Source organism: Diceros bicornis, chromosome 37 (genome assembly GCF_020826845.1).
Source record: "Diceros bicornis minor isolate mBicDic1 chromosome 37, mDicBic1.mat.cur, whole genome shotgun sequence".
NCBI lineage: Eukaryota > Metazoa > Chordata > Mammalia > Perissodactyla > Rhinocerotidae > Diceros > Diceros bicornis.
The window spans coordinates 7,090,666-7,104,335 of record NC_080776.1 but is presented as its reverse complement, the minus strand read 5'-3'; the positions used below and the strand labels follow the sequence as shown (position 1 = coordinate 7,104,335).

General features: G+C 44.3%; 1 protein-coding gene across 2 annotated transcripts in view; it reads right to left on the bottom strand.

Moving 5' to 3' along the window:
* Nucleotides 1-8,608, bottom strand: part of SMARCAL1 (SWI/SNF related, matrix associated, actin dependent regulator of chromatin, subfamily a like 1) — a 63,048-nt gene extending 54,440 nt beyond the window's left edge. The window contains exons 1-4 of one of the 2 annotated variants that reach the window (XM_058532960.1): nt 8,386-8,608; nt 7,290-7,326; nt 5,999-6,882; nt 5,208-5,258 (exon numbers count right to left, since the gene is read on the bottom strand). In XM_058532960.1, the coding sequence (XP_058388943.1) occupies nt 5,208-5,258; nt 5,999-6,824 (877 nt within the window). In that variant the 5' untranslated portion in view covers nt 6,825-6,882; nt 7,290-7,326; nt 8,386-8,608. The remainder of the gene's footprint in view (nt 1-5,207; nt 5,259-5,998; nt 6,883-7,289; nt 7,327-8,385) is intronic. The other variant, XM_058532962.1, reaches the window with a different exon arrangement.
* Nucleotides 8,609-13,670: the final 5,062 nt, after the last annotated feature.

Below are 13,670 nucleotides of genomic sequence, written 5' to 3'. Positions count from 1 at the left end.
AAAGTCAGCAGAAGGAGGGAAATAATAAAAATTAAAGCAGAAATGAATGAAATTGAAACCAAAAAAACAGTAGAAATGATCAATGAAACAAAGAGCTGGTTCTTTGAGAAGACAAATAAAATTGACAAACCTTTAGCCAGACTCACCAAGAAAAAAAGAGAGAAGGCTCAAATAAATAAAATTAGAAACGAAAGAGGAGAAATCACAACCGATACCACAGAAATACAAAGGATTATAAGAGAATACTATGAAAAACTATATGCCAACAAATTGCACAATCTAGAAGAAATGGATAAATTCTTAGACTCATACAACCTCTCAAAAGTGAATCAAGAAGAAATAGAGAATCTGAATAGACCAATCACAAGTAAAGAGATTAAAACAGTAATCAAAAACCTCCCCAAAAATAAAAGGCCAGGACCAGATGGCTTCTCTGGAGAATTTTACCAAACACTCAAAGAAGATTTAATACCTATCCTTCTCCAACTATTCCCAAAAATAGAGGAAGATGGATCGTTTCCTAACACATTCTACGAGGCCAACATCACCCCAATACCAAGGCCAGACAAGGACAATACAAAGAAGGAAAATTACAGGCTAATATCGCTGATGAACAGAGATGCAAAAATCCTCAACAAAATATTGGCAAACCAAATACAGCAATACATTAAAAAGATCATACACCATGATCAAGTGAGATTTATACCAGGGACACAGATGGTTCAACATCTGTAGATCAATCAGTGTGATACGCCACATTAACATAACCAGGAACAAAAATCACATGATCATCTCGATGGATGCAGAGAAGGCATTTGAGAAGATACAACACCCATTTTTGATAAAAACTCTCAACAAAATGGGTATAGAACGAAAGTACCTCAACATAATAAATCCATATATGATAAACCCATAGCCAAAATTATACTCAACAGGGAAAAACTGAAAGCCATTCCTCTGAGAACAGGAACAAGGATGCCGACTCTTGCCACTCTTATTCAACTTAGTACTGGAGGTTCTGGCCAGAGCAATTAGGCAAGAAAAAGGAATAAAAGGAATCCAAATAGGAAATGAAGAAGTGAAACTCTGGTTGTTTGCAGATGACATGATTTTATATATAGAAAACCCTAAAGAATCCATTGGAAAACTATTAGAAATAATCAACAACTACAGCCAAGTTGCAGGGTACAAAATCAACTTACAAAAATCAGTTGCATTTCTACACTCTAATAATGAACTAACAGAAAGAGAACTCAAGAACACAATTCCATTTATAACTACAACAAAAAGAATAAAATATCTAGGAATAAATTTAACCAAGGAAGTGAAAGACCTATACAATAAAAACTATAAGACATTATTGAAAGAAATCAGTGGTGACATAAAGAATGCAAAGATACTGCAGGCACATAGATTGGAAGAACAAACATAGTTAAAACGTCCATACTACCTAAGGCAATCTACAGATTCAATGCAGTCCCAATCAGAGTCCCAATGACATTCTTCATGGAAATACAACAAAGAATCCTAAAATTCATATGGGGAAACAAAAGATCCCAAATAGCTAAAGCCATCTTGAGGAAAAAAAAAAACAAAGCTGGAGACATCACAATCCCTGACTTCAAAATATACTACAAAGCTATAATAATCAAAACAACATGGTACTGGTACAAAAACAGACATACAGATCACTGGAACAGAATTGAAAGCCCAGAAATAAAACCATACATATACTGACAACTAATCCTTGACAAAGGAGCTAAGAACATACGATGGAGAAGGAAAGTTCAAGAAATGGTGCTGAGAAAACTGGACAGCCACATGCAAAAGAATGAAAGTAGACCATTATCTTTTGCCATACACAAAAATTAACTCAAAATGGATCAAACACTTGAAAGTAAGACCTGAAACTATAAAACTCCTGGAAGAAGATATAGGCAGTATACTCTTTGACACTGGTCATAAAGGGATCTTCTTGAATTCCATGTCTACTCAGACAAGCGAAACACAAGAGAAAAGAAACAAGTGAGACTTCATCAGACTAAAGAGCTTCTGCAAGGCAAATGAAACCAGGATCAAAATGAGTACACAACCCACCAGCTGGGAGAAGATATGTGCAAATCATATATCCGACAAGCAGTTAATCTCCATAATTTATTTTAAAGAACTCACACAACTGAACAACAAAAAAACAAACAATCCAATCAGAAAGTGGGCAGAGGATATGAACAGACATTTTTCCAAAGAAGATATACAGATGGCCAATAGGCACATGAAAAGATGTTCAACATCACTAATCACCAGGGAACTGCAAATCAAAACAATACTAAGATATCACCTCACACCCGTTAGAATGGCTATAATCACCAAGGCAAAAAATAACAAATGCTGGAGAGGTTGTGGAGAAAAGGGAACCCTCATTCACTGCTGGTAGGAATGCAAACTGGTGCAGCCTCTATGGAAAACAGTATGGGGATTCCTCAAAAAATTAAAAATAGAAATACCTTATGATCCAGCTATCCCACTACTGGGTATTTAACCAAACTTGAAATCAACAATCCAAAGACGCTTACACACCCCTATGTTGATTGCAGCAAATTTACTATAGTCAAGAAGTGGAAGCAACCCAAGTGCCCAATGACAGATGATTGGATAAAGAAGATGTGGTATATATATACAATGGAATACTACTCAGCCATAAAAAAGAAAAAATTGTCCCATTTGCAACAGTATGGATGGAACTGGAGGGTACTATGTTAAGTGAAATAAGCCAGACAGAGACAGACAAACACCACATGACTTCACTCATATGTGGAATATAAACTAACACATTTGACAGAGAGAACAGTCTGGTGGTTACCAGAAGGAAGGGGGTTGGAGGTGGGCACAAGGGGTGAAGGGGCGCATTTATATGGTGACTGAAAAATAATAATGTACACCTGAAATCTCACAATGTTATAAACTATTATGACATCAATAAAAACAAATTCACACACACACACACACAAAAAATACAAAAGTTTATGAACAAAGGTGTTCCTTACTGCTTTAATACTGAAAAAATGGTGAGCAAATTAAAATTAAACAAACAGAAAATAATTTACACAATTTATGACACATTCATTCATACAATGGAATGTTACATAGCCATTAATTTTTTTTTAGTAAGAAATTTTGGAAAAGACAAAAATACAAAAACCAATATTAAGTTCGAGAATATGAAATCAGTTTTTCGGAGGTCAAAACGGTCCAATAATGGACATCCACACTTTCATCATGCAGAATTAGCTGTTAACACTCACCATTAAAATAAAAATGCTTCTGCTAGAACAATAAGTAAAGAAGACAAGATAAAAATCCTATCACATATATAAAATCTGTATTTTTTTTTTTGTGAGGAAGATTGGCCCTGGGCTAACACCCGTGCCCATCTTCTACTTTATATGGGACGCCACCACAGCATGGCTTGACAAGTGATGCGTCGGTGAGTGCCCGGGGTCCAAACCTGCGAACCCCGGGGCCACCGCAGCGGAGCGCACGCACTTAACCGCTGTGCCACTGGGCAGCCCCAAAAATCTGTATATTTTAATGCATAGAAAAAAGGCTGGAAGGAACAAAACCAAGACGTTAACAGTGGTTAACTGAGTGAGGAGATTATGAGGGATGGTGGCTCTTCTTTGCACATTGATATACTTTCCCTCTGACCTATGATGAGCGTGTGGTCGGGTTAAAAGGCAAAATCCAGAGGTAGACCTAAAGCAAAAAAACAGAAAGACTGACAGAGACCATCTTTATATGTTATACTGATATAAAGTATAATCTACTAAGAAGACAAAACAAGCACAAATCTATCTGAAATTAAAAACAAGGATAAACTCACAAATCCACAATCATTACAAGAGTGTTCACAATCTATCTCGGTAGACAGCAGGTTAAGCGTGCAAAACACAGGTAAGAATACAGAGGAGCTGAACAAGTCGTAATCAGTAAAATTCATCTAAAAGCTACAGAGAATTTTGTGCCCATTAAACAGTTTTCCAAAAATATGTGGAGCATTACCAAAAGCCACCAGACCACACAGAAAGCTAAATGAATTTGCAAAAGCAGAAGTCACCCAAGTCACCACACATTGTGGTCAGAGAACAGGGGTAAAAAGACAACAAAAGAAACAAAATCACGCCAGTGGAAATCACTGGTCTGAAATGAGCCACAACGAGAAAACCAGGTGTCCATCCCTGCATCTTCACCCGCAGCCCAGGCTCTCCCCCTCCCAACACCTAACAAACGGATTAAAGTAACAGTAAAAGTGGGCCCCCAAAAGAGGTCACCAGCAGCTACCACAGAAAGGGATGCCACTGTCCCATCACCCCTAGAAACTGTGCTGGAGACTCCAGAGAATTCTACCCTATCAAAGGAGTGACCTCACCATGCAGCCTCACCTTTTCCCTTGTTGAACTGGGTGGGGAAAGAGAGGGCACAGAACTGGCTGCAGGGACAGATGAGTAAATGGGAGATGAGAACGCCCAGGGCTGACTCGCTGACAGAGGTGGAGGCTCCGGGCTCCAGGAGGAGGTGAAGACCCCTTGGTGCAGGACAGTCGACAAAATCTCAGAAGCCAGGGGGGCACCCAGGTGCCCGGACAATGACCGGACAGGGCACGGGCTGGAGCCTGCCTGGGCAGCGCCCGCTCCCCACACTCTCGAGTTACCCAGCAGCAGAGAGAGTGCCGCGAGCACTGCTGTTGTTTGCTGAGCTGTCACCTTCAGGGAGCAGGGGCTGTCACAGCTGGAGCCAGCAGTCCAGGGGAACATGCAGTCTGAAGTCAGACTGTCTGGGTTTGAATCCCAGTTGCACAACTTATTGGCTGTGTGACCCTAGGTTAGTTACTTAGCCTCTCTAGGACTCAGTTTTCCCATCTGTAAAATGGGTGTCATGAGGAATAAAAGAGCTAACTTAAGTAAAGGGCTTAGAAGAACCTGGCATGTAGCAGGATCCTTCCATTAAGAGTTAGCTTGAGTTAATTTTACCCCTGACTTTGACCCAAGCAGCTGCCTCCCTAGGCTGGCCACAGTGAGAAGGAAGAAGAGCATCGGGATGGTGCCCTAAAAGCCATCTGAAGCACAAGCTAGACTCCATCCTGCTCCTCCAGGGGAACTCTTCAATGCCAGCATCTCCCTGCACGGGGGGGTGACGATACACCTACTTACTTAGGGTGCTGTAGTCGGTCATGCTGAAGTTCCACATCTTGGTGGCAGGATCTGCAATGAAACAGAAGTACTTGTTTGCCCACAACGAGGCTGATGACTGTTGTTATCACTCGTATGTGGACACTCAGTAGAAGCGTGCGGAATGCATGAACGCACGCTAAGTTCAGAGCAGTGGACTGACAAGCCCCTACTGATTCACAAAGTCCCTGTAGAGGCCAGGTAGCAAACACTCACGAGGATAATGCCTTTATTCCATACAGAGGAATTCAGGTCAGGCCTGGGACATCATGGCCTCCCTGTAAGAGGGCTGAGGACAGAGGTGGGATTGGAACCCAAGTTCTCTGCGACCCAGCGTAGTCAGGCAAAGTGGTACGAGAAGGAGTGTGGGCCCCGAGGCCTGGCAGAGCTGGCCACATCCCGGGCCCCCCCTTCCAGACAAACCGACCTGAGCACGTTACTTGCTGAGCCGGCTCCACCGCCTTTAAAACAGAAATAACGTCTACTTATCTCAAAAACCATTGTTAGGCTTAAGTGCTACAACGCACATAAGGCAGCTGCAGGAGAGCGGGCCTCACAGTAAATATCCATCCACTCTCCCTGCGGCCGGGCCCCGCGTGGCAGCTGTTTGAAGGACTATCCATTACAAAAGGAGCTAAGACAAAGAACTTGTAACAATGGGATGGACAGAATGTGCCAGTGCACTCTCTTCACAATTATGAGAAACTCTTAGATTAAAAGAGACTCCAGAAATAGACCAAAACCTCTGAAGAACTAGACTGGAGACTCATTACCGTAACGTCTGCTGGGCAAACTCTTAAACACTGCGATGAGCTCCGCGTTGTATCCCATCTTCACGTGGAAACGATCCCCATGCCTCACGCACACGCCGTTCTGGGAGCTTCCTGCTTTCTGGAGCGAGGCCCCTAACTTCTGCAGGAGTCCTCCATCTGTCCTGGGTGTCCCACTCCCTGAGCCACAGTGGACATCAGAAATGTTCTGCCCCGAGGTGGACGGTCTCACCATCTTGGCCTCTAATTCAGGATCCCCAGGAGGCTGTCCAGAGGGAGCTGGTGTCTTCTGGAAACTCTTTGCTTTGGACAAAGGTTCATGAGTTGTGTTAGCAAAAGGTGTCAATCTGGTCTCCTGTGAAGACTGGGAATGACCTTGACCTAACTCATAACCCAAGAGCTGCTGGCTGGGGACCTGTGGAGGACTTTGTGCCAAGGGAGGAGAGACCCCAGTGACAGGCATTTGACTTGGGGGGCTGTGACTTGGGCAGGCTGTGGGCATCTCTCCTTGCCTCCTCCATGTCCCCTTTGCCTGCTCTGGAGTGCTGAGAGGAAAACTGTGGGAATTATGAGGTCTTCGGTCACCATTAGACGAACTACTGGGATTCTGCTGCTTGAAAATGACACCATGGCTCCCTGGCTTAGAAGGATCCCTGGGGAGATGCTGGGAAGGGCCCTGCTTGGACTGGGAAGGCGTGGCAGCAGCGGAAGGGCACAAGCCTGCGCTCTGATGCTGTTCTGCTAATAATTTCTCGGCTCTACGGGCCAGAGCCCTCTGTCGATTCTCTTCGATTTTTTTCCTCTGCTCCTCTGTCAGAGGCAAGGACATTTTAACAGAGAAATCCTCATGCAGGAATGTCAGTCTTTAATTGGAAACTTGGCAAAAGCTGGGGAAGGAAAAAAATATTGAAATTAACATTAAATGTATTTATTTGCCATTCTCCTACCTTGATTTTAACAAGCTTTTGTCCCAGGAAATGCATAAGAGCACAATCAAAGGATATACTTAAGTTTCTTTTATAATTAAGCACATACACACAGGGTAGAAGGTAGCATATGCTAAAAACAATGACCCCGACCAAAAAAGCAAAAAGCAAGGTCAGATCAACTCCAAAGCTGAACAGGGATTTCAGCTGCAATATTTTTCCCCCTCTCATCCCCCAGCCACCCCGAGTTATCAGATCCCAAGGAAGTTTTGCAGTGCAACCTAAATCCATTAGATAATGAGAAGGGCGACCTTTCAAACTAGACAGGATAATGGATTAGACTGACATAGACCAAAACAACCACATACCATGGCGCGACACTTGCTAAAATAACCTCTTTCCCACCTGGAAGAGAGAAAAAAGCGTTAGCCTCACATAGACTGCGCACTAAAATTCACCCCTCGGATTCAATCCTCTTATCTTTCCAGCAAATCAGTCCACAAGTGGTCAGCTTCGAGCCACAGAGCAGCTGGGCTTAGAGCCTGCCTTCCAAAACACACCACCACAGAGCAACCGAGTGACTCTTTTTGAAAAATAAGGGGAAAAAAAGGTAATATATGCTCATTGTACAAATTCAGATGCTACATAAAAATGTAAAGAAAAAAGAAAATTAATCAGTAATCCCACCATCCATCAACAACCACTATTCACAGTTTGGAGCACAGTATAATTCTGATTTTTTTCTATCCTTAGACACATGTTACATATTTGGAAGACAGAGATATTTATTACAAAACAGGATCAGTACATACATTCTGTTTTGTATCCCGATTTTTTTTTTTTCCCCAACTAATTTACTCAGGTCATTCTTCTATGAGCTGCGCCACTTTTGCAATATTCTAGACCCAGGGAGCTGCACCCCAATTTCTCTGGCTGGGTTCAGATTACATAGCCTCCACCCAACGTAACGCCACGTAAGGCTTATAACGATGACGTAGCGGGTACTCCAGCAGGACTGTTTAGTCCTGTGAGAAGAGCCCGAGGGTTCACAGGTTTCCTTCCTGCTGGGACTCCCTATGGCCAGAATCCCAAACACCATCTATCCCCAGAGACCTTCCACCTCCTGCAACCACCAGCAGTGAAGGAGGGGTTAGGGAAAGGCTTTGTTCCCGGGGCACGGCTGAAGCCCTCAGGCTCCCCGGGTAACACACTCCTGCCGAACTTCCCAGCCAGGGATCTCCTGCACTCCAAACTCTGCAGGTCCAAGGCCTGCTGCGCCAACCGCTCCACTAGCCAGGGGAGGCGAGGCCGTGGGAGGAAGTCCCACTGATCAGCCCCAAACCATCAAGCCATCCCACCAGGTGGACGCCTCTCTTCTCTTTGCTGAGATTTCTGTTCCACTGCACTTAGGGAGCGCTCCTCACCCCGGCCCCGGAGGAAGGGAACGCCACGCCCCGCTCTCACCCCTATTATCTCCACTTGGATTCACCCTCCCCTCGCTCTCATCCGCCTCCGCCGCCTTCCTCCCAGTTTACCTTCTCGCCCGGTGAGGCCTAGGACGCGAGCCACATTTCCAGCCGACCCCGAACCCAGGCGCGTCTCCAGAGCCCTCTCGAGCCGATGACTCTTCCGGGTGGGCGGTGAGAAGCGGCTATTCGAGCGTGGCCAGTTGGCCCGCCTTATTGTAGTGCCCAGGCCTGGAGGATGGGGGTGGGAGGAAGGCTGGGTCACCGAGGAACTACATCTCCCAGCTGGGCAACGCGGCCGCAGGTACGCTTCAAAAAGTGGGAGTGATGAGTCGGCAAACCAAGCGGCGCTGCAGGGTCTTCTGGGATTTGTAGTTTGGGTCTGGCGAGAGCCTGGAGAGACTTAGGAGAGGCGCAACGTCGTGGGCGGGGCGAGAGTGGTGCACCCTGGGAATTGTAGTCCTCAGTTCCCCCAAAGGTTTAGCCAAGCGCCGGATCATGAGAGCCTGGGACGTTGAAGTTTCCAAAACGGGAGTCTCGATGTCTGAGCTGTCTCAGAGGGCTGTCAGAGTCGTCTCCAGGGGGTATCCCAGGCGGCCGGACTGATTTGGTGGCGTGTAATAAAAAAAAGTATCCGCTGAGACATCCGTTCCTGGTATTGGTAACTTTGCACTTTAAGCCCCACCTGCTGTCTCAAACTCGACTAGACCTTCAACGGACAAAGGAGAATCAGCGTTGTCCTTGTCGTCATTGTCCTTGCCGTCATCATCGTCGTCATCATCACTGTCATCTTGCTGAACATTTAATTGAATTATCTCATTTAATCCTCGCTACAACCTTATTATACATATCCCCATTTTACAGATGGGAAAACTGAGACAGAGTTATTCAATAACTTTTTCAAGGCCTTGTTAGGCTCTTTGTGATTCTGATTCTGAAGCCCCGGCTCTTGAGAGAAAATTAGTAAGCTGACACTATCAGAGTCAGTTTACCCCATTTCTGAGCACCGAGCACCTTTTCCCTTCCACAATCAACTCCACTATTAGATACTGGTGGTAAAAATAATATTCCCCCATCATCAGTGTACACGTGATGTTGCTATTCTGTTTTCAAGCATGGCTCATTTCAAAACAAAGAGATAGATCTCTACTTAAGGGTTTAGAAAAATGGCCAGGACATATTGTTAAGAAAAACAAAGCACAGCATTGTGTACGTAGTAGTTTGATCCATTAAAAAAAAAAAAAATCTTTACCTATAAATGCATGCAAACTCACAGAAAAAGTTCTGGGAAGGAAACAAAAACTCACCAAACTCTTCAGGAGTAGGCTACAGTGGGATAAACTCTTCTACTTTTTAATCTATGTTTTCTTGAATTATTTGAATTTTCTTATAATAATCATATAGAACTTGTGTGACTTTTGAAACAGTAAATCTGTTTTTTTAAGTGGCAAAGACATTGACCTGTCTTACTGAACTAGAGTAAAGTTTAGTCCTAGAAAATGTTTAAGTCTCAGCTTTACCTCTTTTATTGGCCACATAACCACAGGGACTGTGCCTCCATCTTCTCCTCTGTGAAGTTAAGATAGAAACCATACCACCTTGCTAGATCTCCTTGTTGTGGTGAGGATCAAAGCCAGATAATATGGGAGAAGTGCTTAGTGAACTGTGAAATCCCAGAACAGATGGGAGAGGGGTGTTGCTATTATTTGAGGTAAATCTTCTTAGGTCTTTCATTTCTCTACACTCAGCACCGGTTTCCTACTATAGAGTGTGAACAGAAATTAATGAACACCTCTCCCTGCCCTTCCTGTCCCCCAGCAGTCAGTTAATTTGCTAAGACAGCTAGGTGCTGTCCACTTCACCCACATCTGCCACCGATTCCTATGACAGTCACTTGACTTTGCTGGGCTCAGCTGGCTCACCTGTAAAATGGTATATTACCCTTTGATATATGCTAAGAAGGCGTGTGGACCAGTGGATCTTGGATCTTAGATTTCCTATAGATTCATGGGTCTTATCCTCCCAAATCGTAATTTGGTAGGTCTGGAATTGGACTAGAAGATGTGATTTCCTTTCTAGCTATAAGATTCTAAAATTCTAAGAATGGGAAATTAAAATAAGAATTCAGTAAAAAAAAAAACTGTCTTCAGAAAGTAAAATAATCAGACACCACTTAATATTCACATCTGCTTTGTCAAGAGCATCTTTTTGGAGGTCTCACGCTATGCAAGCCTTTTTTTTTTTTTTTTTTAATTTGTATACTTCTGAAGTTCTTGAGGCAACTTGTAGTGAAAACTCATTCATTAAAAAGGCTTAAAGACTGGGAGGAAATCACAGGAGCCAAGGAATGGAGGGAGAGGAGGGGATCGTTGTAGCAGTTGAACTCCAGTTTAACTCGGAGTTCCTGGCAGCTAAAGCAAAAAAGTCAAAAAGGCATGCAAAGTCTTCAAATAAACACCGCACGGCTGAATGTCCCAAACACGAGTCAGTGGGTTGGTGCCAGACTGGTTCAACGGGCCACCTGGTTGACTTAGAAACACACAAACAAAAGGACAACGTGATAAGTATTCTGTAAAGTTAAATTTTTAAAATGATTTATATAGCTATAATTATAAATATAATAAATACATAAATATAAATAAGTATAATAAAGTAATTATATATTTGCATAAAATGATCTGAGAGTTCGTTTTGTAGTTTTTAATGTTTAACTGGCTTTTCCTTAGTAAAATGATGGTCATAAAATGCCTTTATTTGCCAAAGTTAAAAAGTTGTTTTCTCCTCAAAAAAATCCAATAATGTTTAGTCTATGAGATCCAAAAATCTAGCAGACACAATTGTAAGGGTTTCCAGAGATGAGTAAGGTCCAGTTCCCGTCCCTCCAAAAGGTTACAGTGTTTGAAGAATAGGAGACAAATAGCTAAAGCTGTCAGATCTAGCAGATATCCTAAATATTTGTCCCAAATGGGACATACTTAGGGGCCGGCCCGGTGGCGAAAGTGGTTAAGTGCGCACGCTCCACTGCGGTGGACCAGGGTTCGGATCCCGGGTGTGCATGGACGCACCGCTTGTTAAGCCATGCTGTGGCGGCGTCCCATATAAAGTGGAGGAAGATGGGCATGGATGTTAGGCCAGGGCCAGTCTTCCTCAGCAAAAAGAGGAGGATGGGCAGATGTTAGCTCAGGGTTGATCTTCCTCACAAAAAAAAGGGAGGGGGGGGACATACTTATATTCAAAAAGTATTTGTTGATTATCTGAAATTCAAATTTAACCTGGTGTCTTATACGTTATCTGACAACCGTAGAAACAGTCCACTTCTATTATCGGTGGCTCAGGACTTAGATGAGCGCAAACAAATGTACACTGATAGATAGATGATTCACAGATGTATTGATATGTCGGATTTTAAAGCTAGAAGGGACTTGAGAGCCTCTCTGGATTCATAGGTGAGGAAATAAAGGCCAGATCAGCCGCTAGTCCATTTGCGTGTTGTAAAAACGCACCCAGAGACGTTAGCTGTGCCTGACGTCACGACCAGGCAGAGGCCAGGCTGCAAGGGGAGCCTCAGTCCCAGTGTAGGGCTCTTTCTAGACACTGATTAAATCTAGGAATAGTTGCTGCACGCTGGCCCTTGCCTGATGGTCTGTCTGGGCGCCTACAGCAGATGAGTCCCTCTCCCTGGAGCTTACACGCTAGTGATGTAGTTGCTGGGCTTCCCTCTTCCCTCCGTTTCCGATCCTCCCTTTGGGGGGGGAGTTTTTGACAGCCACCTCAAGGGCGTGTCGTCGCTCGCGTTAATTATACCTAGAGCGCTGTGATAAGATTCGGGAGCAGATGCAAGACTCCGGGTGGATTAAGGAGGCTGTTCCCACCTCGGGAGCTGCCAGTCGGCAGAGGCGTTTGCATATCCAAAGCACAGAGGAGCAATGAGAGGGTTTATAAGCCAAGAGATGCACCTTCCTTAGCGGTTGTTCTGTTCTGATGGACTTAATTGCTCCAAGTCTGACAGTTCGGTTTTTCTCTCTCCTCTCGTCTGCCTCCCCATAGCCCTCCTTCCTCTAAAACTCCACACATATTATAAAGACAGCAACTCCAGAATCGTTTCTACATGGCGCATTCCATAGTTTGGTGTGAGGGTTCTCCAAGCGTCTTAATTTCTCTGTTTGGTCTTGAGGGCTGTGATTACTTCACAGCCTCTCTCTCCAATCTGACACATTATCTGCTGGGACGGCTTTGTCCTTCCTTTGCCAAAAGCATCCCCCTTGATACCCTGCTCCAGTTTTCTTAGACCTGTAAAATTTCACTTTTTCTGTTCTTTCAATATCCCAAATTTCACTTTACCCACCCATTTATATATTCATTTAACAACAATTCAAGGACCTACTATGGGCCACATACTGTGCAAAGGCACTGGGGGTTGCAGCAGTGAATAAGAACCCAGATGTCATCCTTTCTTCGTAAAGTTTACAGTTTAGTTGGGGAGGTAGACCAAAAAAAAAAAAAAAAAAAAAGGAAACAAACTAAATGATAAGTGCTTGAAGGATCTAAACAGAGGGCCCAAGTAGAGACTAAAGAGGCTTCAGAGTGGTCAGGGAAGGCCTCCCTGGAGGAGGCGTTGAAGCTGAGACCAGGAGGAGAGGAGGCAGCCACGCCCATGTCAGAGGGAGGAGGGTTCTGAACCAGAGGCAAAGGCGAGCACACTACACCCAGGCAAGAAGGAGCTGGGCATGTTTGAGGAGCTGAATAAAGGCCACTGAGTCTGCAGGGCAGTGGGAGAGGAGAGGGGCACAAGGCGAGGCTAGAGAGGCAAGTAGGGCAGATAATTTCAGGGTCCTGCAGGCCACAGAAAGCTTAGATTTTGTTGTGGGAGCAGTGGGAAGCCACTGAAAGGATTCACACTGGAATAGTGTGATCTGACGCACGTCTTAAGAAGATTGCTCTTGCTGCTGAGTGGAGGATGCCCTGGAGGAGGGAAAGATGCCAACAGGAAGGCCATTTAGGAAGCCATGACAGGAGTCGGGAGAAGAGATGATGGTGGTCTGGCCAGATTGTCACTTTGGAAAGCTCCTTGGAGGGACTCCAGCCCATGTCTCCTTCTCAAGGAGCCGGAATCTGAGTCCAACACACACACATGCTCAGAGCCCCATGGCTCACCTCCCACTGGTGGCAATGGATGTGAAGTTGGCTTAGAAAGTTGGGTGGTGAACTGAACTTTCTTATGGACTGCTGTTCTTTTCCTGTATACTAGGAAGCTTCTTTACAGAAATACGAGTTAAAAAAATT